This window comes from Aythya marila (assembly GCF_965140915.1).
Source record: "Aythya marila genome assembly, chromosome: 1".
NCBI classification, from domain to species: domain Eukaryota; kingdom Metazoa; phylum Chordata; class Aves; order Anseriformes; family Anatidae; genus Aythya; species Aythya marila.
The window spans coordinates 82,320,685-82,347,215 of record NC_139042.1 but is presented as its reverse complement, the minus strand read 5'-3'; the positions used below and the strand labels follow the sequence as shown (position 1 = coordinate 82,347,215).

General features: G+C 39.0%; 1 protein-coding gene across 7 annotated transcripts in view; it reads left to right on the top strand.

Annotated features, from left to right (window-relative positions):
* The first annotated feature begins 461 nt into the window (after positions 1–461).
* The window catches only part of SMPX (small muscle protein X-linked), a 39,628-nt gene continuing 13,558 nt past the window's right edge, over positions 462–26,531 (top strand). The window contains exons 1-5 of one of the 7 annotated variants that reach the window (XM_082784448.1): positions 462–620; positions 4,172–4,231; positions 8,117–8,206; positions 12,132–12,282; positions 22,218–26,223. In XM_082784448.1, coding sequence (XP_082640574.1) covers positions 4,193–4,231; positions 8,117–8,206; positions 12,132–12,269 — 267 coding nt within the window. In that variant the 5' untranslated portion in view covers positions 462–620; positions 4,172–4,192 and the 3' untranslated portion in view covers positions 12,270–12,282; positions 22,218–26,223. The other 6 variants (XM_082784449.1, XM_082784447.1, XM_082784446.1 and 3 more) reach the window with 6 other exon arrangements.

The window sequence follows — 26,531 nt, the reverse complement described above, 5'->3', positions numbered from 1 at the left end:
CAGCTTCAGGAGCGCTGCTCCTCCCTGCCATGATGGCTGTCCTGCTCACAGGAGCACCACACCAAGACCCTGAGGCAGCTGCCATGCGAGCTCGCTCCCAACCCAGCAGCAATACAGTCGCACTGGTGTGGCATTCACCTCCCCTAGACAGTCCCACCGATGTGAGTTCTTCATAATTATGTCTCCATAATTATTTCCTTCTCCAGTGAGGCAGGAGGGAGGCACACGAAGCCCCACACGCCGTGGAGGAGGTGTGCATTACCTCCCACCATCGTATGCCTCACTCTTGGGTGACAGGGAGAGGGGTCAGGAAAAGGACCCAAAGGTGTGTTCCTTCAACACCTACTGCTTGACACTTGAGCCCTGGTTTTACGACGGTCAAGTGTCACAGGGGACTGAGCTGCAGGGTGAATCAAACGCTATATTTAGGAAGAACAACTGGAAGCTATGACAGGAATTCTCTTTTACACTTTGCTTCTCAACCGAGTTCCACTGCAGCCTGGAGCAGCTCTCGGTGCCGGCCAGGCTGAAAGCATCGGAGCTATTTCAGACACATTGAAAGGATCACAGTCAATATCTCAGCTGGTGGAAGAGGCTACCTCTTTTGACATCGAAAGGAGGTGTATATACTCACTTGACGGTTTGGAACTTTTCTTATATAAGTAGATAAGTAGATAATCTTGAAAGGGTCAATTAAAAACTCAGAAGACTTGTGAAAACTCTTTAGTAGATGGCTGCGAGGTGACTGCAGTAGTTCTGTTTTTCTTCCTGTTTTAACGACTTGTGCGGTGTATTCAGAGCAGATTGTTATAGTTATTGCTTCATAGTCTATGGGGATCTTAAAAGATTTAAAACAGAAAGTCATTTAAATACCTGCTGACTCATAAGAAGCATAACTGCATTAGCTCGAACGCTAATTCGAGCATGTACAGAGGTACATGCTTATTGTTTTCTATATGTTTATCGGAGCTAGTGAAATGTTACATGGGAGATTTGATGTTAAGAATGGTGCTCTTTTATTGTAAGCTTAACAGGTAACAGTGGTGGAAACGACTGCATTATAGGAAATATTACAGTGTTTGCCTACAGCATGTAGTAACAGTCTGGAAGCTGCAAAGTGGGGGCTTCTCTTCTATATTTGTGCTAGCTGGGTTTCACAGTGGTGTAGTTCCTGTCAAAGCCTTTTAATAAGATAATACACTTCAGTTCTGTGCCCAATACACCCTTTGTGCTTGGTGCAGGGCAGAAAGGGGCAGCTTTCAGCTGGTGTGCGTGTGTGTGTGTGTCCCTCCTCGTGTGTATCAGCTACTGTACATCTCTTGTACAGATTACAAAAGATGGCATTATGATATCAAATCGTCTTTAAAGCAAATTGAATCAGTCAGCTTATTATCTTTCTGCAGCCCTGTCAGAAATTATTTTTAGCTGATGGACAGTAGATAGGTCCTTTGTTTTTTAAAGGGTCTTTTCACAATCCGGCTTTATGTCGCTCTGCAAAAAGTAGCAGTTACTTTCACTGGGAAGTCAGGAGAGCACGGGAACTGGCAGGGGCAGCCTGGCATAAAACAGCTTTGAAATCCTGTTGCCATTGCTTCCTAAGTTTGGCTCGGCATGCAGACCATAAAAGGTAAGAGGTGAGGTGTGGGGTGGCCAAAAAAACACCGGGGCATAAAGGCTGCGTGTCTCTGTGCTTCTCTGGGCATGCACGTGGGAGATTCGGCTGGGGAGGAGACTATTTGTTTAAGTTTGCAGATCTGGTTGGGATGCCAGAAATAACGCAATCAGTGCAGCACGCTGGACTTTCTGATACACCTGGTGAAAGAATACAGAAATTTATAAAATTAAGTAATCTCTTCAGTACTAGGTGCATCTGCAGTTTGGGGTTTATTTTCCTACAGCTAATGGTCAGTATTGTTCTGGAGGGAAGCTCAGGAAAGGGAAGGAAGGGGACAGAGCTGGGGAAGATTGTCTATTTTTACTCAGTGATGTGCTGTTGTCCTGATTTCTTCAGCAGTAATGAGGACAGCACAAACTAGTAAGGAAAATCACCTCCTCCAAAAGCAGTCCTACACAATTGTATCATACGTCCATCTTTAGGAACCGGTGTCTGATTGCAGTCGTTGCAAGTGCAGACTTCTAGTGAATCCAGAGCACCTCACTGAGTAGCACGATTGCTTTACTTCTTTTGATAGTAGAGATCCCAAGTAAATCCCTGCCCATTTAGCTCAAGGTGGCCAAAGAAGCACAGAACAGTGTTTTTGCAATGCAAAATATATAGAACAGTACATCTTGGCCTGAATTTCATTGTGACTATGTTTAGAAAGTAGAAACACGGTGTTTTTAAATGCTGTATATTCATTTCCTATGCTTTTGTTTCCATTTCTCATTCTGATTAGAAAAAGGAAAAGATGATAAGAAAAATTAATTAAACTTTTATGTATTATAAGCCCTATCTTTCCAATAAACTGGTGGATTATTTTGCATTTGTCTTTGGAATACAACTGCTGCTTAACAGCACAATGCATCAGTATAAGTTGTGTGGCAATCCTGAGGAAATGCTTATTTCCGTTCATAGCAAAGATTTTGAAGGAGTGGAATAAATTCTTTGGCTGAAATTTTGGCTTATTGAAATCTGTGCAAGTGTTGTCATCAACTCCAATGGCCAAGATTTCATCCCATAAACTGAATCCTGGGGTTGTTCGAACTGTCTCAGACAACAAAATATTCCCACAGTGTAAAATTATCTGGAACGGTGCTGTTTCCATTTTGCACAGTGGGATTTATTTTTTTTTAATTGATTTACTTATGTAGCTGAACCAATTTAACCCTGAAGCCTATGCCCTCTGACTTTGCCTCTGATGGGGCATGTTTTGGTTGGCCAGCACTCTTAGAGCTGAGTGTGCAATCAGAGAGAGACCTCTAATGGCAAGTCACTTGCACTTTAAGTTCTGCTCTGAATTAGGCACAGATTTAAAGCTGATGTGAGAGTAGGCAAGAGCAAATCTTCCATGCAGCTCCAGGGATACAGTTTCAGACTGATATTCTGGGCTGAAGTCAACCTACAAGTGATCTATACTTTCCTCTGATACTGCCTCCACGGGACAGTTATGCTCTTTGGAATACCAAAGTCTCTGACCCACTTGCGACTTCTTGGTATACTTCTACTCTTCTTTTTTTACATCATTTATTCCTTTTCTCTGTATATTGTTTCCAGTCTCAGGTAAAATAATGTAGCCAAAAAATGTTATAATTTGGTTGTTATCAATGAATTCTCTGATGGATGTATACTTACTTACCACCTTTTAGTATTACTTTCTTATTTTGCATTAAAATGAGCTGGTTAAAATGATCAGACTTTGATAAAGGTCTAGTCCAGTTAAAGTTGTAAATCTTAGTGAAGAGTAAAAGGCTGAGACGATATTGAAGTTAAAGGGATATTAAATTTCTTTCTTGCCTTTTTTTTTAACCTTTACAAAATCCTTTGACTTTGGTGTGTTTCTCTTTGTTATTGCATATTAATTTTGTACCAGTCCATATCTCTACACATGCATAAAGTTATATGAAAAATTCTTCCTTTTTTGCATTAGTGCTAAGAAAAATAATACATCTAAAACTTGGAAGAGAAATTACTTTGTGCCCTAGCAATTCTCGAAGAAAATTTATAATATAACCATCTTGATCGTTTTCAGTCTATATGTATTAAAGACTTACAATAATGTGTGAGTCAGAAAATGGTTATGTCTTCATTTATCAAAACTTTGTGGCGAGTTATGTTTTATTTGAAGGAAGGTTTAAACTTAGAGTTCTAATAATTCTGTTGTACATACCATGACAGAGATAATCATGCATTGTTTATCCTCAGATGCTTCCTTCTTGCTCATTTTACGATGCCATTAAAGGTTTGAGAGATTCCTTATCTCTACTCATTATTGTTTTTAATGTGAAAGAGAGAGCTCCATTTGTGTCTATGAAAGATTAATTGGAGAAGCTCAGGTGTTCTGCCTCCTGCTATTCAGAAGGAATACCTAAGCAACCCTGAAACTGAGACAGAAACAGGAGATGGGCAGGTGAAATGGATGCCTGTCAAGAGGCAGCATGGGTTAAGTTCTAGTTTATCTCCCCTAGCTATCAGAATGTCAGAGCCTGTAACACTTTCCCATTTTGCTTGCAGGGATAAGACTCTGTCTTAAACATGTCAAAGCAGCCAGCGTCACATGTCAAAGCCATTCAGGTAAGAGACAGTATTTATGTTTCTAATACAATAAAATAATAAATCTCAACCTTCATTGTTTGACAAACTGCATTTTGATCATACAAAACACTGCAGAAGTCCTAACTGGGGATTATTCTTTCAAAGTGAAAAGCTTGGTAGTTATGAAGGCTCTGAAAAATGTTGACCTGAGGAGCATCTTATGATCTAAGCTGAGAAAAAAGACCAATCAGACAGGCTGTTTGCTTACTTGATTGCTTCTCTGTTCTTTCCAATGTTAGCTTATGTCTGTTGGTGTATCAGCTAAGTAAAACATGGTGATACTTTTGCAAAACCAATCAGCATTATGAGTAAAACTAATTCTTGCAACTATTGGATTTTCCATGGAATTTATGTGATTTTGGAATAACTGAAGGCTAAAAAGATGGTGTAGCTAATTAAAGTTTTTCATTTCTGCATTTCATCAGTGAAAAAAAAAAACACTCCAATATTTATTTAAAAACATTTTAGAGCCAAAATGAAATGGGAGAAAAGTTGATGTTTTCATTAGAAAAAATCTTGTATGTCACATACCTCCTCAAATGGCATATGCTAGTTCATTGTTACATGCTTATAAAAGAAACACCTTTAGAATTATCCCAGCATCATCATAAAGTAGCTAAACTGCATTGAAGTCGTGCTATCATTGATTCTTTTCTAAAAGCAAAGATAATTAGCGAGCTGCAGAATTGTGCAGAATTTTCATGTATTCTGTAAAATACACTTGCAGTCAACTTTTTCCATGAGTTCAGGTTCCTTTGAAAATCTGTAAGAAGCACAACACGGAATTTCTGACCTAAGCTCTGTTTCCCCAAGGTAATACTAAATTAGTGGATTGGGGCATCAAGACTAATTACCCAGTGGCTAGACAGCATACTGAAGTGGCAAGGCAACATAAAAATGCTAATGCTGACCATCATCATCATCGAGAGTACTGAAAGAGACATTCAAGCTACCATACTAATTCATTTGAGATTAGCAGAAGCCATTGATTTCACTCACTTGAAATTGTTGTTCCTCATATAGAGACTATGGAAATGTTTGTATGAGTAATGAAAAATTGTAGATAACTTCTAGCTCAAAAGTGTTTACATTTTCCATTTAAACTTCATAGGTATGTACAACTGTTTTTAAGGAATGAATTCGGTTTACTCTTTTCCTTTAAGTAAGAACTCCTTTTTAGTTTTCTGATGACCTTCCAACTTTTAAATGTAAATAAATTCTTCTAGTTTGTCTCTTAAGAAAGTACATTAAGTTTAAGCACTAAGTTAAATATTTTAAGAAACTTCAATTTTTGCAAAGACAATTTGAATCCCAAGGAAAACTACTGCACAAACTTAAATAAATCTATTAAACATTGTGTCAAAGTTTGCTCCAGCAGAGAGATTTGCCCTGGAGTTGATACCTATCTCTCTTTGAGCACTTTGAGAACTGTAACTCAAAATGTCACATTACTTTTTTATATTATGATTCATATATTAGGATCCTTTGCTATTAGGTGCTAGTATAGTAGGACCAACATCCCCTGGAGAATAAACATAGTGCTACAGCGATGGAAATGTAATGCCACCTTACTGACTGAAGTATCCGATGTTACTCCATGTGAGAAGTGGCTTCTTTCTGACTGTACAGGGCATACACTAAAGGTTTCACATGCCCACAGCCACTAAATACAGACGTGAGAGAGCTAAGGGTAGCAGCTGGTTCCCAAGAGTAGTTTGGGGTAACAGAAAACCAGAGTCCCTAAGCTCATGCTTGGCTACCAGTAGTGTAAGATCCAGAAGTTCCTAATCTAGATGCCTTCTCTCTATAAAATAAAAAGAGAGACAAACCAACAAATCTCTAAATATCAGTTTAATCAAGACAAATTATAAATTTATATTGTATTTCATGCTTACAGATATTTTTCCTTAAGTTCATTCAGAAAGATCTTAGCAGAGTAGATGAGTACACATTTCCACTCATGAAAACTACAATGACATCCAAAATATGGTAGGCACTTTCCAGAAACAAAGAAAGATGCAAGCCCAATAAGAATTAGTGTGATTAAAAATAATAACCACATCTACAAAGTCTGTCTACAGCAATTATAATTTACAGTTTCAGGAGTGTGGAACAAAAAATGTGCTATTACCAGATGGGGAAGTGGGCAAGGAAGAGGTCACTAAGACTTGTATCTCCATCCCAGCAGCCACATGGCAAGAGCCCTGAAGAGGATTTAAAAAACACAACAGCACACTTGTGCTGATCACAGCACAACACAGTCCTTGCAGAGCCGCACTGGCATACAGGACTTAGTCTATCACTCACCCATAACACAGCTGCTTATCCATAGGAATGGACTGGCCTTGGATTAAGAGGGAGATTTATGGCTCAGGATTCTGGTATCTCTGGTCAGGAGCTGCTAGGAAATTAGGCACACTTTAATTTTGTACTAGAAATATATATTTTAATTTATTGTGTGTTATAGTATGGGGTGTTACCAGATCCAGACAGTGTTAAACTATATTTTAAAGGCTGCTCATTTTACCAAGTTAATATTTCATGTCTTGTCCAAACTCAGAAGTGAACGCACTTTGCAGATAAAATAGATCAAACCGCTGTAGTGTGACACAGAGCACTCTGAAAATGCTGAAGCAGAGCAAAGAATGGCTTATTTAATTTAATTAGCAGTCTGGCACTTCGTTCATTTTTATTCCTGAACCATTTTTAGTCACAGTTGGAAATGCAAGGACCAGAATTAGGGTTTTGTGGTCAGCCTCAGGTGGCAGTGGGAGGCTGACTTCTGCTTTATTGACTCCAAGGGGAATGGATGCCTGAGTTCAAAACAAGCACCAGGAGGAACGATCTGTCTTGGGAATGGTTCTGATATTTCAGCTCTGCAAACCTGTATGGCCACGCTCTCTGTAAAGCACTAAACTGTTTCCTATTCCAAAAAAAGCAGCTGACTGGAGATACCAGCACCTGGCTGGGGAGATGCTTAAAATTAAAAAGAGCAGAGCAGGTTTTTTTTCCACTCATAAATGAAATAATGGGTTAAGTACTGTGAGGCTGAAAATGCCTTGTCTCCTGGGAACTTAATAAGTGCAGCTGAAAGGTTTTGCAATATATAAACTAAAGCTCAGTGAAAAAGCATATGAAATGAATGCCCAGTTGTCTATAAAATACACAGCTCTACAGACATCTGCCAGCCCCACTGAAGTGGTAACATCACCATGCATAAACAAAAGTGAGAAAAAAATGAAAAAAATGAAAGGTGTTTATTTTTTGGCAAATGGATTCTTAATTTGTTTGATGCTGTATTGCTGCTGCCAGAACATTTGTTGGTACTACGAAGAGTGGGCTGTGTTCCTGTGGCTACCCAACCTGGGGCATAATCTGCAGGGCCAGGATTTGAGCAGAAGGAGGGGATTGTTCATCTTCATTTTGTGCAAATCAGTCAGATGGTAAATGACAATAAAGCAGGTCGCTGTTTGAAGGTTCTCTGTTTACTCTCAACAGTATTACCGATTCACCCGCTGGTTTTACAAGTGGGAGTCATGATATTTTGATGACATTTCCTACAAGCAGCTTCTCTTCTGAGATCATGAGATAAGAATAGGTATAATTTGTGCATTTAGTTGATCACACCATTTGACTTTTAAAATAAGCCAGGCTGGGTCACATGAGGAAACAGATACAATTTAGCTGTTCTTCCATAGGCAATGTTTTCTGCTCTCACCATGGGAGTATTGTGATGATGCTGTAAGTGCTCAGAAACCACAATAATGTCTGTACCCTCGTTGCACCCCTTTGGAGTTTTGCCACTGACCATTGTGCATCTCTCTATCAGTTGCTGTTATATGCATCCTCATTTCCTTTTCACAGGCTAATATTAACATCCCAATGGGAGCATTTCGACCTGGTGCAGGCCACCCTCATAAAAGAAAAGAACAAACACCTGAAGAAGTGGACGAGGTAAGAAAAAAGGGGGCTTTTTGATTTTTATTTTTAAAGGAATCCCTACCATTGATGTAAGACAGCCTTTAAATCAACCTCAGAGCACTACCTACCAATCTTAGGTACCACAGCTGACATACAGTGATCATTTATGGGAGTAAGTGGACATTTATCAATGACTCCTTATATATACCATTCTGGTTTTGATGCTGAGGTCTCTATAGGAACTGTTTCAAGGGTATGTAGTTCTACCTAAGCAATAGGATGATATCTGCTGTCAGGATTTCATGAACAGTATTTATCTAGACTGGATTTGGTGAAATACAGCAGGAAAAGCTATAGGAAGGCTTTGGAAGGGTCTATTACTACCTGCTGCCCTGTGGTGTAATTTATTGTTTCAGCTTATCAATATTGGACAGTTTTTCAAACCCAACATTTGGAGACCTTTTGAGATTATTTATCAAGAAGTAGAGATTGAGTGTGAAGACTATACATTTGCAAATTAAAACCAGAAATTGTAAACCTGCAGAAGGGTGAAAATACTTCCTGACAGATTAAATTATGTGCTCCGATGCCAGTAGTTTATAGGGAGTATTTAACATTGAGTTTTGAATGTGGAGTTAAATTTATGCTTTAGTCAACATTGATCACAGATACCATGTTTCTGGATGATATTAAAGCATCTTATCTACTAAGAACTTCCATAACAAATAAGAACTAAAACCAACAGTGAAGAAACAGGAATAGTGCAAATAAGAAAAAGACATAAGTAAGACGGTGCTTATGGCTTCTTAGCCAGGTGGCTTAGTCTGGCTGCATAATCCCCATTTCAAAACTGGTCTTGCTGGGCCAGAGCTACTGATGCTCCTTGAAGACAAGGGCAGGAGAAGCTCAGATCGACCCGTTCAACCAGGCTGGCTCTGGCAGGACTCTTCTGGGCAGACTCTCAGCCATGCTCTGGGTGAAGCAGGGCTGCTGTGGTTAGAGGGAGCCTTGAGCAGAGCCCTGAGGGCCAGAAAGGAAGGAACTAGCCCCTTCACTCCAGGCACACAGTGACAGTGCTGGTGGTGCAGCCCTCAACTAGAAACAGTCAGGTTTGCTTTGGACAAATCATCAGCTTCTTCCAACCTGGTACAGGCACTTATCAGTGACGGTTTTTGGCTGCATAATAGCTAATTCTTCCTTTTCAGTCTAAATCAGACAGGTTTGTTTTCTGAATTTCAACATATTTGATATAAATAGTGCTCTGCTTACAGAGAATTACTCTGAAGAAAACAAACTCAGCCCAATTTAACTCCTTTTTAAGAAGATTTAAAAGAAAACAAAACAAAACAGAACGTGACCTTAAACACATACTGTTCCCCTGAAAGAAATCAAGCCACATTCTCTCTGCAGTAATTAAACTGGTGAAGGAATACATGTTATTAAGCAGAAACTAATGTTTGAGTGAATTCTGGTGGTATTTGAGAAATAAAATAAATGACAAGTGCTGATAATTAGATTTGGTTGGGTAATTGAATATTGCTTTGCTTTACAATTATGTGAACGCTATCCATGAGACAGATATTATGGAATAAAAGTTCTTGGTCCCAGTTATATAGCCAATATTCAACCAAACCAGTGGGAGCAGAGACTACAGAGACAGATCTTCTCATATGAATAGAATAAAAATGCTACCGCCTTGTTAAGCTTTGAGATAAAGCTTGTGAGTCCTTAAAGCAGCCTTAGACTAATACACCTTTTGCTAACAGTCCTTAGCATTCTTCTCCATATTTTAAAACTCTGGCAAAAGAGATGAGGGAAATATGGCTCTTACTCAATGGGTTGGTGTGGTCAGAGGGGACTACATATTTCTGAAGGTCAAAGGAGAGGATATCTTAACATGGACAAGAAATGGGAGGTAGGAATTTCAGAATATAACTTTTCTTCAGTCAGAGCATTTCCATGCATGTATTTGTTAACTCTTGTCATACATCTAAATCAATCTGCAGACTTTCTTCAATAAAACTGAAGGCTGAGGTCTGATCTCAGCAGTTCCTTGTGCACAGAGTGAGTGATCTAGGGAGAGATGCAGTCATAAATATCACACACCTGAGATTGGGATGGAAAATTAACGTGGATTTATGGAGTGCAAAATCTCCAAAACATCATCAAAGTTTGCACTATTTGTACTATGAGAAGGAATGCTACAGCAAAGGACTTTAAAAAGTCTTTTTAACATGGTGTCTGCTATGTACTAGTAAGAACAGTGTTCTTTTTAGGATGGTTTAGGATTGTTTTGTTTTGTTTTTAGCAAGCTGTGCAGGAAAACTGTAAATGTAAACAAAACAAGCTCATGACACCTCTGACTACTGATACAATTTTGTGCATCCGTCTAAACACCTTTTGTGTCAGTCTAATTATTCTTGTGTTGTGCTTTGCTGCCATTCCCAGATGTCAGATCATTAAGCTAGATAACAGTATGTGTGGTGGCTGGGGCAGGACTCCTGACTGGGATCTTAAATTATCAAAACAGAAACAATAGTACAATGGTGCTAATTAATAGTAGCTTGTATTAACTAACATCATATTAGCTAAAAAGTGGGAAAAGATAATACAAATTTAATAAGCCAAGCAGCATAATTGTTGCTGCAGTTTTCTTTTATATGTTGATCTATAGAAAGTTCTGAAAGATCAGATAAGAAGAAACTGTCAGTTTTCTAAAATTCTTTGTTTATTTGCTACTTGACATTGTAAAAGTCTGCTTCCTTATTACTATGTAGTCCTTTAGTCAATAGCAAAAAGGGTTTTTACTGACCAATAGGAATCGACAAATAACTTGGAAATTTTAAAAATGAAGTTAAATATTAGGAACCGACTGATCACAGGCTAATAAATCTAAATACTAAGTTAACTCCAAACTACAAAAAGCCTATCCCAAGAGGACATTCACAGAGTAAATAAAATAAAATAAAATAAAATAAAATAAAATAAAATAAAATAAATAAAATAAATAAAATAAAATAAAATAAAATAAAATAAAATAAAATAAAATAAAATAATTGTGAAATTACTGGCAGTTAAATATTCATTCACCTCTAATCCTACATGACTCCCCCTGTATGTTAGCTGTACAAAATACAGAATAGATTGGCTAGACCTTAAACTCCCTACTAGAAAACTACTCCTTCAAAACATTGCTCACTGTAGAACAGAAATAGTCTAAAATATGCTCTACCTCACCTAGGAGCAATAGTACATCAGAGGAAGTACCAAGGGGTGAAAAACTGTGGTCCATCAGGAAATTAGCTGAGATGATTGCTGTTGTGTTAAGTGCTGTTGTTAAGTGCTGTTATTTTTACAGTGTCAGCAAAATAGCCATTAGGGACTACCTTAATTGAAATATAGTGACAATTTTTTTTTCTGTTTTTACCAATGAGGTTAAGAAAAATTAAACATAAACTCAAGCTGAGCTTGGATGGAGCTTCTGGGGTCCATAACCTACTGTAGCTGGTCTCCAGAGCTGGGGAAATGTGTGACGTTTTTCTTCCCCATTTGGCTAGCACCTATGAGGCTGTAAGAAATTGGATAATAAAAATGGTTCTTCAGCTTTTTTTTTTTTTCTTTCTCTAAAAAATGAAAGATCTGGGAGCTGTCTTTAATACATCACTCAGTTGTTAATTTTATGCTAACAATCTGACACTGTAAATTCTTACCCATTTACAAAAAGATCCATATTCCTCTACACCGAGCACCTTCTAAATATATTTGTAAGGTGTTTAGACATTCAAGACAACAACCAACAGAATTATCCATCTCTTCCTGCCCCCCTCCCCTCAGAGGTTTCCATTGTGATTGAATTTAGTATAAAAACATCCTTTTCTGTTTCTCAAATAACTGACCTATGCTCATGCTCAAGAGCTTTCTATTGCAGCAGCAAGGTCACTGATATCCTTTCGTGCAGAGTGTTCCTGCTACAGAGGAGGAGAAAGAAAAGAAACATCTCCCAGGAGCTAAGAAACTTCCAGGTCCTGCTGTCAACTTATCAGAGATTCAGAACATAAAGAGTGAGCTGAAATTTGTCCCCAGAGCTGAACAGTAGTTGGAACAAGCAGGTGAGTAAGAGAGGTTCTTTGCATGGCTCTAGGAAAAGCAAGCTGGTCCAGAAACATTTTTATGTCAAAAGATGTCTTTTCAAAAAATAAAAAGGACCTGGAATCACATTCCATCTTTCAAAGATAAAATATGATGTGTAGAAGAGATCTCATAATCCTTGGAATTCTGCTTTATTTCAAAAAAGGAGCATGCAGGAGACTGTATCTGATGATACGTGTTTAACATACATGCACCCATTAACCTACCTAAAAAAAAGTGTATTTGGCTATTATACTGAAGCCAGCTAACAAATACCATCTTACCATCTTCTTGCTTCACAAGCACAAGTTCCAGTTCTACTGAATACAGAACTTGTATTTCAGTACACTAACTACAGATAAATATATTACAATGCAAATAATTTTATTCCAGTGAGGGACAAGTAGGTCAGTATTTTTAAAAAGTTTCTTTGGAACACTAGAGATTGGATATTATTTTATTTCTGTAATTCAAAGCTAACATAGTAATGGCTCTATGCATTTGATCACACAAATGCACCCAGTACTACTTGCGGCACCCAAGGACGTGCAACATATCTTTGAGGATCACCTCTCTCAACCTGCTAGCTACACTTTTGATGCAACCCAAGATAAAGCTGGCTTTCTGGACTCCAAGCATACCTTGTTCATGTTGAGCTTTTTGTCCACCAGAATCACAAGCCCAGCTCCACAGAGCTTCTCTCTATCCATTTGTCATCCAGCCTGTAATCATGTTTGGGATTGCCCTGACCCAAGTGCAGGGCCTTGCATGTTAACGCCAATTTCAGAATTATTTTAATCTGATTTCAGTCAAGGCCAATAAACCTCTGTTGTTTGACATTCTGAGCCATAAAATAATTAATAATATTTTCCATCCATGAAATTATCATTTTATTTTCTTTGAAAAGCCTGAGTCAGTAAAGATGCAGTTATAATGAAAGTTCAGCTGTATAGAGAAGTTTCAATACAAAACAAAACAAACAAAAAAAGAAACACAAACAACTGCAGTAAGAAAAAGATATTTGTGTCACAGAGTAGTCATATGAATTGCCAGTTGTGCCTGATACAAGTCCTTTTTATCATGAAGAGAGACAGAGGAGCTAAGCTGAGTAAAAGAACATCGTCTGGAATTTACTGCACAGAAACATTAAAGAAGAGAAAATAAAAAGCAGTGCAAAAGGATTCTGTGAACACAGAAGTGCTGCGGTCCAGGAATCTTGAAAGAAATGGCGTATAATCTGAGTGAATTGTCCCAATACACACTGTACATTAATTTATTTTTTATGTGCAGCATAAATATGCCATTTAGAAGGAAAATATATATTTTTTTTCTTACTTTTAACCAGCTCTGCCATAATGTGCATGTTATTTTTGAAGCACAACAGAATCTTTCTCTTCAGGAAACTTGGGAAAAGGAAAATTAACATTTTGTAAAATGTAACATTGTAGTCATCGCACTAAAGCAGTACCCAGAGAAATATGAGTTTTTAATGTGAGGCTTTAAAGATTTTTTTTTTTTTTTTTTTTTTTTTTTTGTGTAGGAGATATTTAGATAGAAATTTTACCCCATAGTTAGTCTCAGGTGATTGCTATTTTCAATGGTTAAAATTATTATTTTGTAATTAGCTTACTGAGAGTCTGACAAAAACATTTAGGGCACATGCAGAGATTCACTGTAAAGAAAAGATTTCTACAGGAAGATCAGCAAAGTGAAAGTGAAAGCTATGAGGTCATTATGAAGTCATTTCTGTCTCTGTCCTTCTTGTGATGTTGTATTTGATTATCAGGTCCCAACGCTGACACAGATGGGATGGCTGATCACATCATTCATGGAAAGGGCAAAAAGGAGCAAAGGGTGAGGGGACTCTGAAATACAGGAGGGTGGCAAGAGGGAATGGTTGTGTGAAATAACATTGTCCAGCTGGGAGCAGGAGGTGGTCAGAGGTTACACGCATTCAGCCATTAAGTGTAAGTGCGTGTGATTGATTGGAGGTGTCTCCCCCAGGAGATAAACAGTGGAGTGTTTCTGATTCCAAATATTCCTGCAATGATGCTAAACATGATCACCATTTACCTATTATCTGGCTAATGTGAGAAATACCGCTTTCTAGATTTTGGGTCTAGATCAGTCACAGATCACATCTGAAAACTTAATTTCTAGAAGATTTTCAGACACGGTACTCACTAGAGACTAGGAGTTCAGTTTTAGTTGAAGTGCAGGACTAAGCATATGCATGAATTCTACATAAAATTGAAATGTAAATCAATCACTTGCCATATCCAGCAGCCTGGAAAGGTACTAAATCTAAGGACTGTCTCCCATAGAGGATGTTCATCAGTTCCGTTGTTTTAGGCATGGCCTGCAGCCTTATATAAAATGTGGTGTAGTCAGTGAGTTGTTTTATGACTGTCCATTCCAAGCCAGTGAAGATAATCTTTTTTTTTTTGCAACAAGTCCGTACTCACATCTGCCTGATACGTCACTTCATGTCCAGGAAGGGGTTACTGACCATCCTCTAAATGTGATACTCTCTAAAGAATGCTACATTGACTGGTCAATAGAATATGTCTGTGCAGAGTGCATACTGATAAATGAGTACATTCTTTGGATTTCATTGTTTGGAAATGAATTATCTCTCACATCAGTACAATAAACTCTTCAGATATTCACAGTCGAGGGATTTCCCTTTGTTGGTATTTTTTATGTTTCTCATGGTATGCTGTAGGTACCCACTGAAACTGATGGAATAACTCCAAATTCTCTAGATAATTTCCATTATGCTGTGATTCTATAATAAAATATCATAAAAGTATCAAAAATATAAAAATGTCAAAAATATCAAAGGCTTTATAACTACAGCAATTATTTTTAACACTTTCCTTTAGTATTATCATTTGCCAATGGATAGTTTCAGTAAATTGCAAGTCATCATGGCCAATTTTGTTTAAATATTGATCCATGTTTTCCTGCTTGGTTTTAGAGTGCAAACCCATCAGCAAAAATAAAAAATGAATAACAATATGTTGGTCCATTATTTACAAATCTACTCCTGCATAATTTGTAGTTTAGAGTAAAGAGTAACTTCTGTTAAATATTTTTGGTTTTGCTCTTTCACCAAATTAGGGAATATCGAGAGATTTATTAAGATCATAGTTGTGAGTCTAACAGTTTGTGGGAGGGATATAATTAGTAAAATGTCGTAAAGCTGGATCCAGTGAAGGTCATAAAGTGCTTATCAGTTAAGATATTCCTGTAGTCATCCCTTACTGCTGGTCTATCATCTATAATTAACTCATTAGCATACTCTGCTTTGTCGTAATGATTTTTTTTTCTTCCACGGAGCTGTAGACGATGAGTTTGATAGAGTCAGTTTTAGTATACAAATGAGTTGTGATTCATTTTCATTTTCTCTATCTACATTTTTTTTCTGCTCCCTTTGTACGTGCACAATTCTACATGCATAAGAATGAAACATACACAAAATAAAATAGCAACACAATATCACACACTAATCAGCTAAGTATATGTCCTATTGAGAAAGCCATTGTAGGAAGCATTTAATTTGACAGAAGGAGCCTGCTATGGCTGTGATTTGTTACCAATTGTTGTGATACCTTATGTGTATTACCACTAGCATGGTGATTGCACAAGAAAATAATGATTGAGCAAAAAATTGTCATTTCTCTTAAGTATAGTTTATATTAATTGCAGCCACTTAGTACCGGAACTCATAGAATATTTGGATTCTTTCAATATCCTTTACTCTGGCATTGTCTTCTGGACATGTTTGGGGAAAGCTCTCATTTCGATCCCAATTACAAACGTACTCAGAATTTGGTCAGACAAGGCTGTTAAGCTATGCCTGGGCTGTTGCCCACTAACAGGGTGCCTGTCCTGTTCATGGTATGAGAAACAGCCAGTACTTGCAGATAAGCCCTGGTCTTTACCTGGAATTCTCCTGAGCAGAACTGCTCAACAAATGTTAGTTCTGTTGTCAGCATGGGAATTGTGTTTTGAGGGCATCAGAACAAACAGCTCCCCAGGTCAGCTTAGACTTGCAGCATTACCTCCTTTACAGCATATTGGGAATCCTGTCTCACAAAAAAGAGGAGTCTTGTCAGCAGAGCAACCTCTGAAATTGGCATCACTTGGAGAAGAAAGAGAGAGGAAAGGAAAAAAACAGAAGTCCCTTATAGGATAGAGCTCTTATATCCATACTAAAAGATGTTCCTTGGTGTCACTATTATTTGCAAAAAATGTCAATTACCCTGGTCTAAAAATACACATTATAATTTTGCCCACTGAGTACGGTGGATGTTAATAACAGTTTCATGCTATGTACTGCTTTTAAACTGCATCTCACTAGAATGGTAGCCATCTACCTCTCCTTATGTTACTGGTTTGATACACTTTTCAGTGATTGCGTCTCATTCCTGTGCTCAGGTAGACCAGAAGATCATGGCTAAGCTGCTGTACAGTAACAAGCAAAGTTAGTGATGTTTTCTCCAGCAAACATAGCCAGTGTCTCGCTAGTAGAGGACCTCTGACATACTGTAAGCTCTTGGAACAACCCCACGATTTTAAGAAATTGTGTTCATGTGATTAAGCCCAATTAGCCAAAGCTTGTGTGAGAAATGGAAATTCATCCAGAGGGTGTTGGGAAGTTCTGATCAGAAGGAGTTCAGATCTCCTTCCTTACCACAAGTGGGAACAACAGGGTGAAGAGAAAGAATCTGTTTGCAAGTCAGAGAAGGCTTGGAAGGGGACCCCATCACTGTCCATAAATACCTGAAGGGAAGGTGCAAAGAGGTCAGAACCAGGCTCTTCAGTGGTGGAATTTCCAGATTAGGAGTGCTTGGGGATTTCATGGCCAGTCATCAATTTTGCGAGGCAATTTTCCATTTATAAAATTTTCTTAAGAAACTAAGTTTCCAAGGTTTTTTTTTTTTTTTTTTCTTTCTCCCCTGAGTCTACTTATGTCATCCTTCTGGACTTTAAAACAAAAGAGCTAGAAATTTCTGTTAAAAGAGAAAACTGGGATCCCCAGTGACATGAGAAGAGCCTTTGGAATCATGTTATCTCCTCAAGAAAAAAAAAAAAAAGAGAGAGAGCGAGAGAGAAAGGAAGAGTTATGTTTTATTTCCCAGAATTTCTGTGTTTAAAATTAAGGAGTTAGGTCATTGTCTCTAACATGGCCTGCAGATGTCCATTATGAACTGAGGGCCTCTTTTCTACCACTGCTGAAATGCTGCAGTAAGCCCCAGCATGTGGTTCCCTGGGCCTTTGCAGATCAAGGAGAGTTTGCCTTCACATTCACTTGTTAAATGATGGAAGTGAGCAGGTAAATGGGCTGGAGAGGCTGCTTTCTAAATGCCTAACAGGGCTTAAAGGTATGCATTTGGAGACTGATTTTAGTGAGTAAAGAGCAGGGAATGTTCTTCTGAACAGCAAATGCTTTCCTGTGAAGTAGTTACACAGAAAAAAAAAATATTTTGTGGTTTTGAAAAGTAACTAATAACTTCAAAACAAACCCCATAAAAACAGAAAACATTTTGCTCCAAAGCAAGCTACAAAAATTGATTTTTTTTTCCAAAACATTAAATATGCAAAACAAGTATATTTCTTTTCCAAGCTATGTCTTCAAACACGGTGTTTTTATTACTGGAAGAGACAAGCACAAAGTAGTAACTCAAAGTGCTCTCATTTTTCCCAAGAGCCCGAGTGTGACAGAAAGCCTCTATTAATTTTTACAACGTGATCGTGTTATTTACTACTCTGCCATTGCCATATTCAGGGCTCACTCAGAGAGTTTGCAGACATGTAGAGGTCAACAGGCCTCAACAAACACACAGAAGAAATTTCTTCATTGAGCCTCTCACTTTGACACATTAATGCTCTTAAAGTAACAAAATACTTCCCACACTGGCAATCTGGTCTCACAAATCTCTTTTCCTTTCTCAGATGAGAACCATCAGTCTTCAGGGTGGGAGAAAGGTCCAAGTATTTGGTTGGAAAGCTGAAATTAATTTTTTTTAAAACGAGTCTCTGCTGTCAGTACTTGCTTTGTGTGATCCCTCTGTTGATCAGTTAGCCCTGAACTTCTGCTGTCACACTCCCTTGTAGATAATCCCATTTCCATCAGTGCTGCTCCTGACAGATTTTGTAAGAACTAAACTTTTCAGTGAATTCCTGAGTTGGATACTATTGCTGGCTCCACACTCGTAAAATGAAACTTAAAAAGGCAGGAAGCTCCCTGAAGTTATCAGATATAGAGAGACTGGTGAAGTGTGAAGATGGGTTACAGTCAGTAGGCTTTTTTCTTGCTTCTCTCTGCTATATGTAGTAAGAGAGAGTATGAATTAATCACAAAATTAAAAAGTAAGTATGACTGGCATGTATTCTACTTGGAAATCTTAGAAATCCCTAAGGCCTTTGGCCTCAATTTGGGTTATTGGAGAACAGACCCTAGTATTTGGAGTATGCCCTCTGACTTAGATGGAGCTTCCCCTGAGGCACACACACAGGAGACCACGCAGAGCTAATGAGGAACCACGGGCGTTAGAAACCATTTGGACAGCAGGAAAGAGATGGTACTGAACAGTACAAAAGAGTGAGATGAAGGCAATGCTCTTTCTGTGCACCTAGAAACTGTCCTGCCAGCTTTCGGTATGTGTGGTGCCCTCAGACATTGTGATGACAGGTGTCATATGGAACCCAAAATAACAAATAATTCCAGTCACTCACCTTACGGGTTAAAACTGGCCACAAGGGTTTTCAAGTGCCTCCGTCAGAGTAAAAGGGCTAACTGCTTTTGAATACATGAAGTGCAACTTCCTACATTATTAACAGCTCAGCTGGTTTTATCAGACCTACATAAATTGTAGCCAATTAAGCTGACAGTATGGTCTGAAACATCATGGCTCTGATGTGATAATCAAATGAATTTTCTCCCCCTAAATTTAGTGCCTCATCATTTTGTTTTATAGCTTTTATTCGTTTCATTTGATAAGAGACTACCTAATTATGTTTTCACAGCCTTGTGCTCAAGAACCACATAAATTACTGCATCACCATGCTTTGGAATTTTTGGCATCTCATTCAGGATTTTGGCTCTATATTGCATGAGCCTTGTCATCTGCGTCGGGGAGTAGACCATCTACAAGTGCCTTATTTTGAAAAAATACAGCTTTTTAATGTCAAGGCTATCTCAATTCCACACTCGGTTACAAATTCCTTCTGAGAAAAAATAGCATCATATAATGGCAGCAATAGGTAGAGCTCACCATGACAGTAATTCCAACTTCTGTTGGCTATTGGGCAGCACTACTGAGGAAATATTATTCTGCAGGTTATTCTGTAGATACCTGGTTTTTGCTCTCCCTATCTGCTCTGGTTTTAACCACCTAATTCCCCCTTGACCTGCTGCAGCAGTCTGAAATACAATGTATTTCCATGCACTAGGAGAACAAACTACACAACATAAATAAACATTTCCCATGAGTCATACTTTGTTTCTCGCATTTGATTTGCTGCAGCTTGTAGCTACTTGAAATGAAACTTAGCTGAACTAACCTCTACTTAAACTTGGGAACAAGTATAAACTCTGGGATTTTGTCTCTCCATTTAGTGGTTAAATTAGTGTGGCTGTGCTTGTTTCTTGCACAAATGGCTGAGCTCCATATAGGGATATGAATTCAATAAAAGCAGAATAAAACCCTCAGACTTGGTGCTCAGACCTCACGCCCCCACTTTGGTAGAGTTGTCATAGCATTGCTTTTAATTTAATAATGCAGTTATTCAATTGGTTAAAAAAATAAATCGAGTCCTTCATCTGTTAGTTCTCCTGGGTCTTTGTTCCTGTTTGCTGCCTCAGAGCAAACCCTGTCTTGAAATTGCTGTTCCTCCTGCATGGCCTTACAGAGCCTTTCACCATACAGAAATGTAATCTTGGCATGAACAATTGCTGCGACTGAATGCACTTAGGGAAGAAGTGGGCAGTAGCTGTACAGGGCAATAGCCTTGCTTGCTCACAAATGAACCCAGGGAGAAGCAGGCTAACTGGCCCATGTCAGCTGCTGTATGAGTGCATTTTGACAGCAGTGTAGCAGTAGTACTGGCGTACACAAGCAGATGGCAAAATTGCTTTTGCTGAGGAAACATCAAAGAACAAAAAGCTTCCCCCAAGCCAAACTGCTCTTGTTCTAAGGGAAGGACGTGATGACAGTAGCTAGATGGTGTTATTTCAAGGCTCTGAAAGGTACAGCCTTTGTGTATGAGACAAAACCAACACAAAGTGTGTGCTGAAATGGAAGATAATACAAATCTGAAGACTTGAAACTGAACATTTGAGCTTAAATAGGGAGAACACAGGGAAAAGCAAGCCTCTATTTGTTTCTGTGTTTGCAAATCATGCTGTTCTTGAGTGCAGTACCCTTCCAAAAGACTGTCAAATACTGGGATAGAGTATGTCCTCTGTTGAACAGAGCATCTACTTAAGGATATCAGATCTTACACTTCTGTATTTCTAAATTTCCTTGATTTTGTAGTTTTGTCTGAAAATAGTTGAATTGATCTGTTTCTTCAGGGTTTGAATAGAAGCTTTTTTTTTTTTTTTTTTTTTTGGGGGGGGGGGGGAGGGGAGAGAAATCTTCCTCTCTTGTCCTTAAGACAAGAAAGGCTTTCCCTTTGAAGAAAAACAGCATATTTGCAGGTTTTTGTTGTTGTTGTTGTTTGTTTGTTTGTTTTTCAATTCCCTTTGCTGAAAATAAAGTTAATTTGGATGGGTGTACCTCACATATTTCTTTCAAAGTTTAAGCCCATCATTCAAAAAGTACCAAATTAGGCAATGACATAGATTTTATAGAATTATAGAACCATTTGTAATCCTTTCTGCTCTGTATATTCTTTTCTTATTTTACATCTGTGCTAAATGCATGTCTTAGATTTCCTTTTAGATGTTTGAACAATTATTTCAGGGGCAAACCAGTTGCCTGCCAACTTACTGCAGTTAAACGCATTAGTAAACAACACCTGAATCGCTGTTGAGCATGAAACCTCGGTGAGGATGTACATGTTCAGCTTCATGTACGCAGTGAATAAGAGGCTGAGCTTGGCCAAACAGCACTGCTCAGTTGCTTGTCAGCTTGCTGAGCTGCAGGGTGACATGATCACATGTCCAAGTGTGAAGTCATTTGCAGTTTGGTTGAAATTAAAGAAATCTATTTCCCTGAGGCAAGATGAGAAGTAGACCAATTAGCTCCAACACCATAAATGCCTTACCTTAATAGATGCTATGGAGGTGACTGAAGACTGGATCCCTGAGAAGCTTGAGCTGACCTGAGGCTAAAGGCCTCATTCTCGAGCTGAAGTTTCATTGTCCTGCAGTGATCTATGTAGGCAGCAGTTTCTGGTAGCCATGGAGGATGGCAGAACTACGTACCACACTGCTGTGGACCTATTTCCTTCAGAGAGACACTGAAAGCTCTTCATGTCCCAAAGTCTCTCTTTGCCATGGAGGTGGTTCTCTTGCATAATGGTATAGTGGACAAAACTGCCTGGATGCTAGCTACCCTCTGTTTAACACCTACTGCTTGGCTGCCTGCACCATTAAACAGGGAAGCCAATGGGGAGCTAATGCCCCATACATACACAGGTGATGGGGCAGATATGAGTGGAGAGTAGATGTCCCAGAGCCTACAGCACTGACCTGGCAGAACCAGGCCACTCCTGCCTTGACTGCTGTGTCTCAAGGCCTGGGGGAAGGCCATCCTTGTCTTCTGCTGCCAGGTGCACTGGTATTGCTCAGGGCCAAGTCCTGGCCTCTCCCAAGAGGCAAGTGGCCATAAGGAGACATAAGAGTTTACAGGATAGAGTCCCCAGTTCTCACCCAGAGCCCCTGGTGTCTCTGTTCACATAGGTCCACTCGGAAACCTGCACTGCAGAAGCCTACACCCCTGCCAACTCAAGGAGATGTTGCTGCATACACTGTTAAGAATCCTTGAGCCACTTCTGCAATCAGCATCTTGAGGCTTTAGGATCTAAACAGCATCTTGAGAGCTGTTTAGATACAGCTAATAGAAAAATAATTGAAAACAGTCATATTGTCTTCTTCTCTGGGGCTTCAGCAACATCCTGAGTCAGGAGCCATTAACCCTCACACTGGGTTGGAGTGTGAACCATCTCCTCCAGGTTTGTACCTGAGTACTTTCTTTAAAATAAACAGAACAATTTGAAAGCACAGCGAGAGAAGGCATGTGCTGGTAGCCCCTCCCTTCTGCGTTGGCTCAGCGATTATCACATGCACCCAGGATGAAGGAATAAAGCAGTTCAACTCCTTCTTCTCCTCAGAAGGATTAAACCCCACATTTCTTGCCTCTGTGGAGACTGGAGACTACCTTGGCAGGGGGAGCCTTTTCTAGACTTTGAACTAAAGCAAGACTGCTGTGCAGAAATGAATTAAAATTAATCTGTAGACTGTGAGCCTGACGGCAGCTTAACAAGGAGTTCATTTGTCAGTAGGGAAACCTGCTTCCCTGTGCCTTAGCATGTGGACTGCTGTATGCCTTGTCTTAAGACTAATTCATGTAGCAACAGTTTCCTCAAACTGTGCTTTAAAAGAAGCCAGGGTGGCTGCTGCTGCGTTTTGTACAAAGCCTGATGCAACAGGGTCAGTGTTGAAGAGGAAGGTCTCTGTGGGAACCCACCACGCTTCTGGGTGCTGCTCAGTGTTACATGTCTCCCCATTACTCAGCTGAGCAGGTTTATGAAAAAAAATAGGTATCTGTAGACAAGTTCGAGCACAGTTTGAGATTATGGTATAGTTAGACCACAGTTTTGAGGAACACAGTTTTGGAGGGAAACACCTAGGTCCCTGTTGCACCACAGGCAGTTAAACCACTAAGGTTCTGGCCCCCATTAATGAAGAGCACAATCCCATTGCCACTCAGTGGGAGCTATGCTCTTAAAACACTTAAGTGTGTGCTTCTCAAAATCCCACTCCAAATTTGTATGTGCGAATTGCATATTGTTCATTGTTAAGAGTGAATGTGCCTCTGTGTCTTTCTGCAACCCGATCCAGGACACATACTGATACAGCTGCATGAATGCTCCAAAAGGAACTGTTTTATGTAAATCCTGAGAAAAGCCTGTCTGCAGAGCTAATTGAGCAAAATAAATCTTTTCCACAGAAACTGTGGATCACATTGGTAAAAATTAAAAATCAAAAGTTAATCGGTCTTAGAAGCCTGTTTTTAATAACAGCTCATTCCTCTCATATTTTCCTTTTATTTTCATGTAGAAAACATACTTTTTTTTTTTTCTTCATTTTGTTTAGCCAAAAACAAATTTTGTGTTGTGAAACAGGATGTCATAGAAAATTTTAGTTTTACTGTATATCTTCCAGTCAATCCTAATACCTCATTTCTAAATGCTTGCCTGTTATAGATGGCAAAATCAAAAGGCATATTGTCAGTACAGTCTTGTACAGAAAACATGCTGCAATGCCTTCATTTATGTTTTGGAGTAGAAAACAAAAGAAAACATGTAATATTTCCAATACTTCCAATTTCCAACATTTCCAATTTCCAACATGTAATATTTCAAATATTTCAAATTTTCCAAAACATGTAATATTTCCAATGAAACATGTAATATTTCCAATAAAACATGTAATATTGGAAGCTGTAATAAATAATGAAAAACTATAAACACAACATGCATATATATATCTTACTGACGTGAAAGAGCTTCATATGTAGTGTATCTGTATGCATAAAATATTAACTATAAGCTTTCGAAAGAAGAAATAATTACCACATGACCTGCAGTAGCTTTAAGGAAACAAGATAATGCAAGGAATTAAGCGTATACTGAATAGACCAAGTGTCAGAATACACAGTTTTGTAATACAGTCAGTTTAATGCCAAATTAAATTAGCATAATTAGTATGATGTCATGGCTTCATGCCTATCCATCTCTGAAGAAGTCCTGTGAATTGTGTCTAAGATGGCTGTTAAAGTTCACAAACCTGTTCAGACCTCTTTCTTCCCTATGGCAAGGGGGCCTCAAAATTCAGAACAAGAGCGTTACATACTCAGAAGAGGGTGCAGAGAATGTGGGTTAGAGAGACTGTTTCCTGTTTTTTGGCAGCTAGCAATCACTGTCTTATCACACATCCTTTTCCTTCTGTTTGCTCTACTTTTTAATTGTGTTTTGCTTCATGCTAAGTGCTAAGCATTAAAAAAAATAAAATAGTATTTGCAAAGTGCACAGAAACCTCCCAGTCCTGATCTGATATTTGATAATACCATACCTAACTTCCATTTCTTCTCTAACTATATTTGCAGGGATAGGACCATTGTCTCAGCCCCCTTTTTATTGCACATGCTAGAATTATATTGAAGTAAAACAGGTGGATGAATAGTACCATGATTAATCATAGTTCAGTCGTGCTGTGATATTATCTGTAGACATATCAGATGTGCACTATATTTATATAGAATGACACTGACACATTATGAATTCTGTTGAGAAGAAGCCATATGACCAGGAGAAAGCAGCATTTTTAGTAACTGTAAGTAGCACAGATAGTCAAATGTGGGCTATCTGCATTACAGCCTGGGTAAGGTGACAGAAGAGGCAGAATTCATGACGAATAAATTGGATATTGCTGCCCAGAGATAGAGAAGGCTGAGATTTCTATTTCCTTTTTTTGGAGAGGAGCCCCTTCTCAGTGTCTCCAAGATCAAACAACTTGCTGCTCTTGCATTAACAGCAACAAAATCAATCAAAGAGAGCTCAGTGACGAGTATTACTTCACAAGTGGTGGTGCTTGCCTTGCCCCAGCCCTGACACCCCCGCGTTCCCCATCCTCGGCCCTGCAGCATTGCCACATTGACAGGGTGAGACACATGGCTCCACACCAGCCTCCCATTTGAGGCCACTCTGCCCTGGTGCCTCAGGAAGGGCCACTGGAAGAGCTTTAGCTGACAGGTCTGGCCCTGTCGTTGCTGGGCACATGTTCCCATTTAGTTGTCGCGCAGCATGGTGCAGTGTGTTGGGCCATGCCAGGTTTCACCTGTCTGAGTGCTGGTGAAATCCCTTTAAAATAAACCTGGATCTTGGCAGAGTGCTTGCTGCCCTGATGTCTGCCTCGGAAACAAAGCAATCCACCTGCAGAAACAACTCCATTGTAGCCCTATCTGTTGCTGCGGCCTGGCTGGGCAAGCAGGCTGAGGCTGCAGGCCAGAGGACAGCAGGACTGCTCTGTGACAGCCCTGCTGGGCACTGCACTGACTCTGGGGCTCCTTTTTATTGCTGTTATTTTGTTATGGTGATTTTTAACTGCCAGAGAGCTTTCTGTGCTTACCAACACAGGCAGCTGGGCATTTCTTGCCATCTCTCTCTGTCCTTCTGGGAAGGGGATTAGTACAAGTTAAATGCTATTTCCCCCCCCCCTCAGTAGTAATGTACATGAGAGGCATACCCTGCTGCTCCTTCAGCAGTCAGAAGTGCTAAAATGCAAAAGGCTCTTTTCTGACAGTTGTTTCTGTGTTTGTGCTTGCTATGTCATTAATAAAGGCTGTTTTTCAAAACATGAAGTTGTGTTTTTACCAGTGCTACGTTATGATTCTAGTGCAAAACATTGCCCAAGGGGTTAATGCTGAATCGAGGTGCTTTACACCATGTATTGCTGGCGGTATTTTTTATTTTTATTTTATCATTAAATTAAATTAAATTTAAATTTAAATTAATTTACTTTAATTTAATTTAATTTTAGTTTTATTTTATTTTTGGTAGAGAAGATGAAATCGTTGTTCTTGAGAGGTTAATCACAGTTAAAACTGTTACGTAAATAATGCATTGTGACCAGTAACTCTTATAGGCAACTAGAGGGCAGACTTCTAAAACAGTTCAAGCTAAGAAGCAGCTAGGTGTACCTTATGGTCTTCCCCAAAACATGCGAATTGTCTAACTCGTGGGGGTTTTGCATCTTTAACTGGCTAAATACTTTCAAAATACTGTCCTAATATGGCTCAGGAAGCCTATTTCATAAATAATAACAATAAATATTCATTGTTATGTGTCAACAGCCAAGTAGTTGGTATTCTAAGTCTGCTAATTATTATATCCAATAAATCTGAGTTGCTGTTTCCTTATCCCTCCCTATGTCTCAAAGTGGTTGTTTTCATCAATTGTGTTTTATTGTGTACTGGAAATCACTTTGGACTGA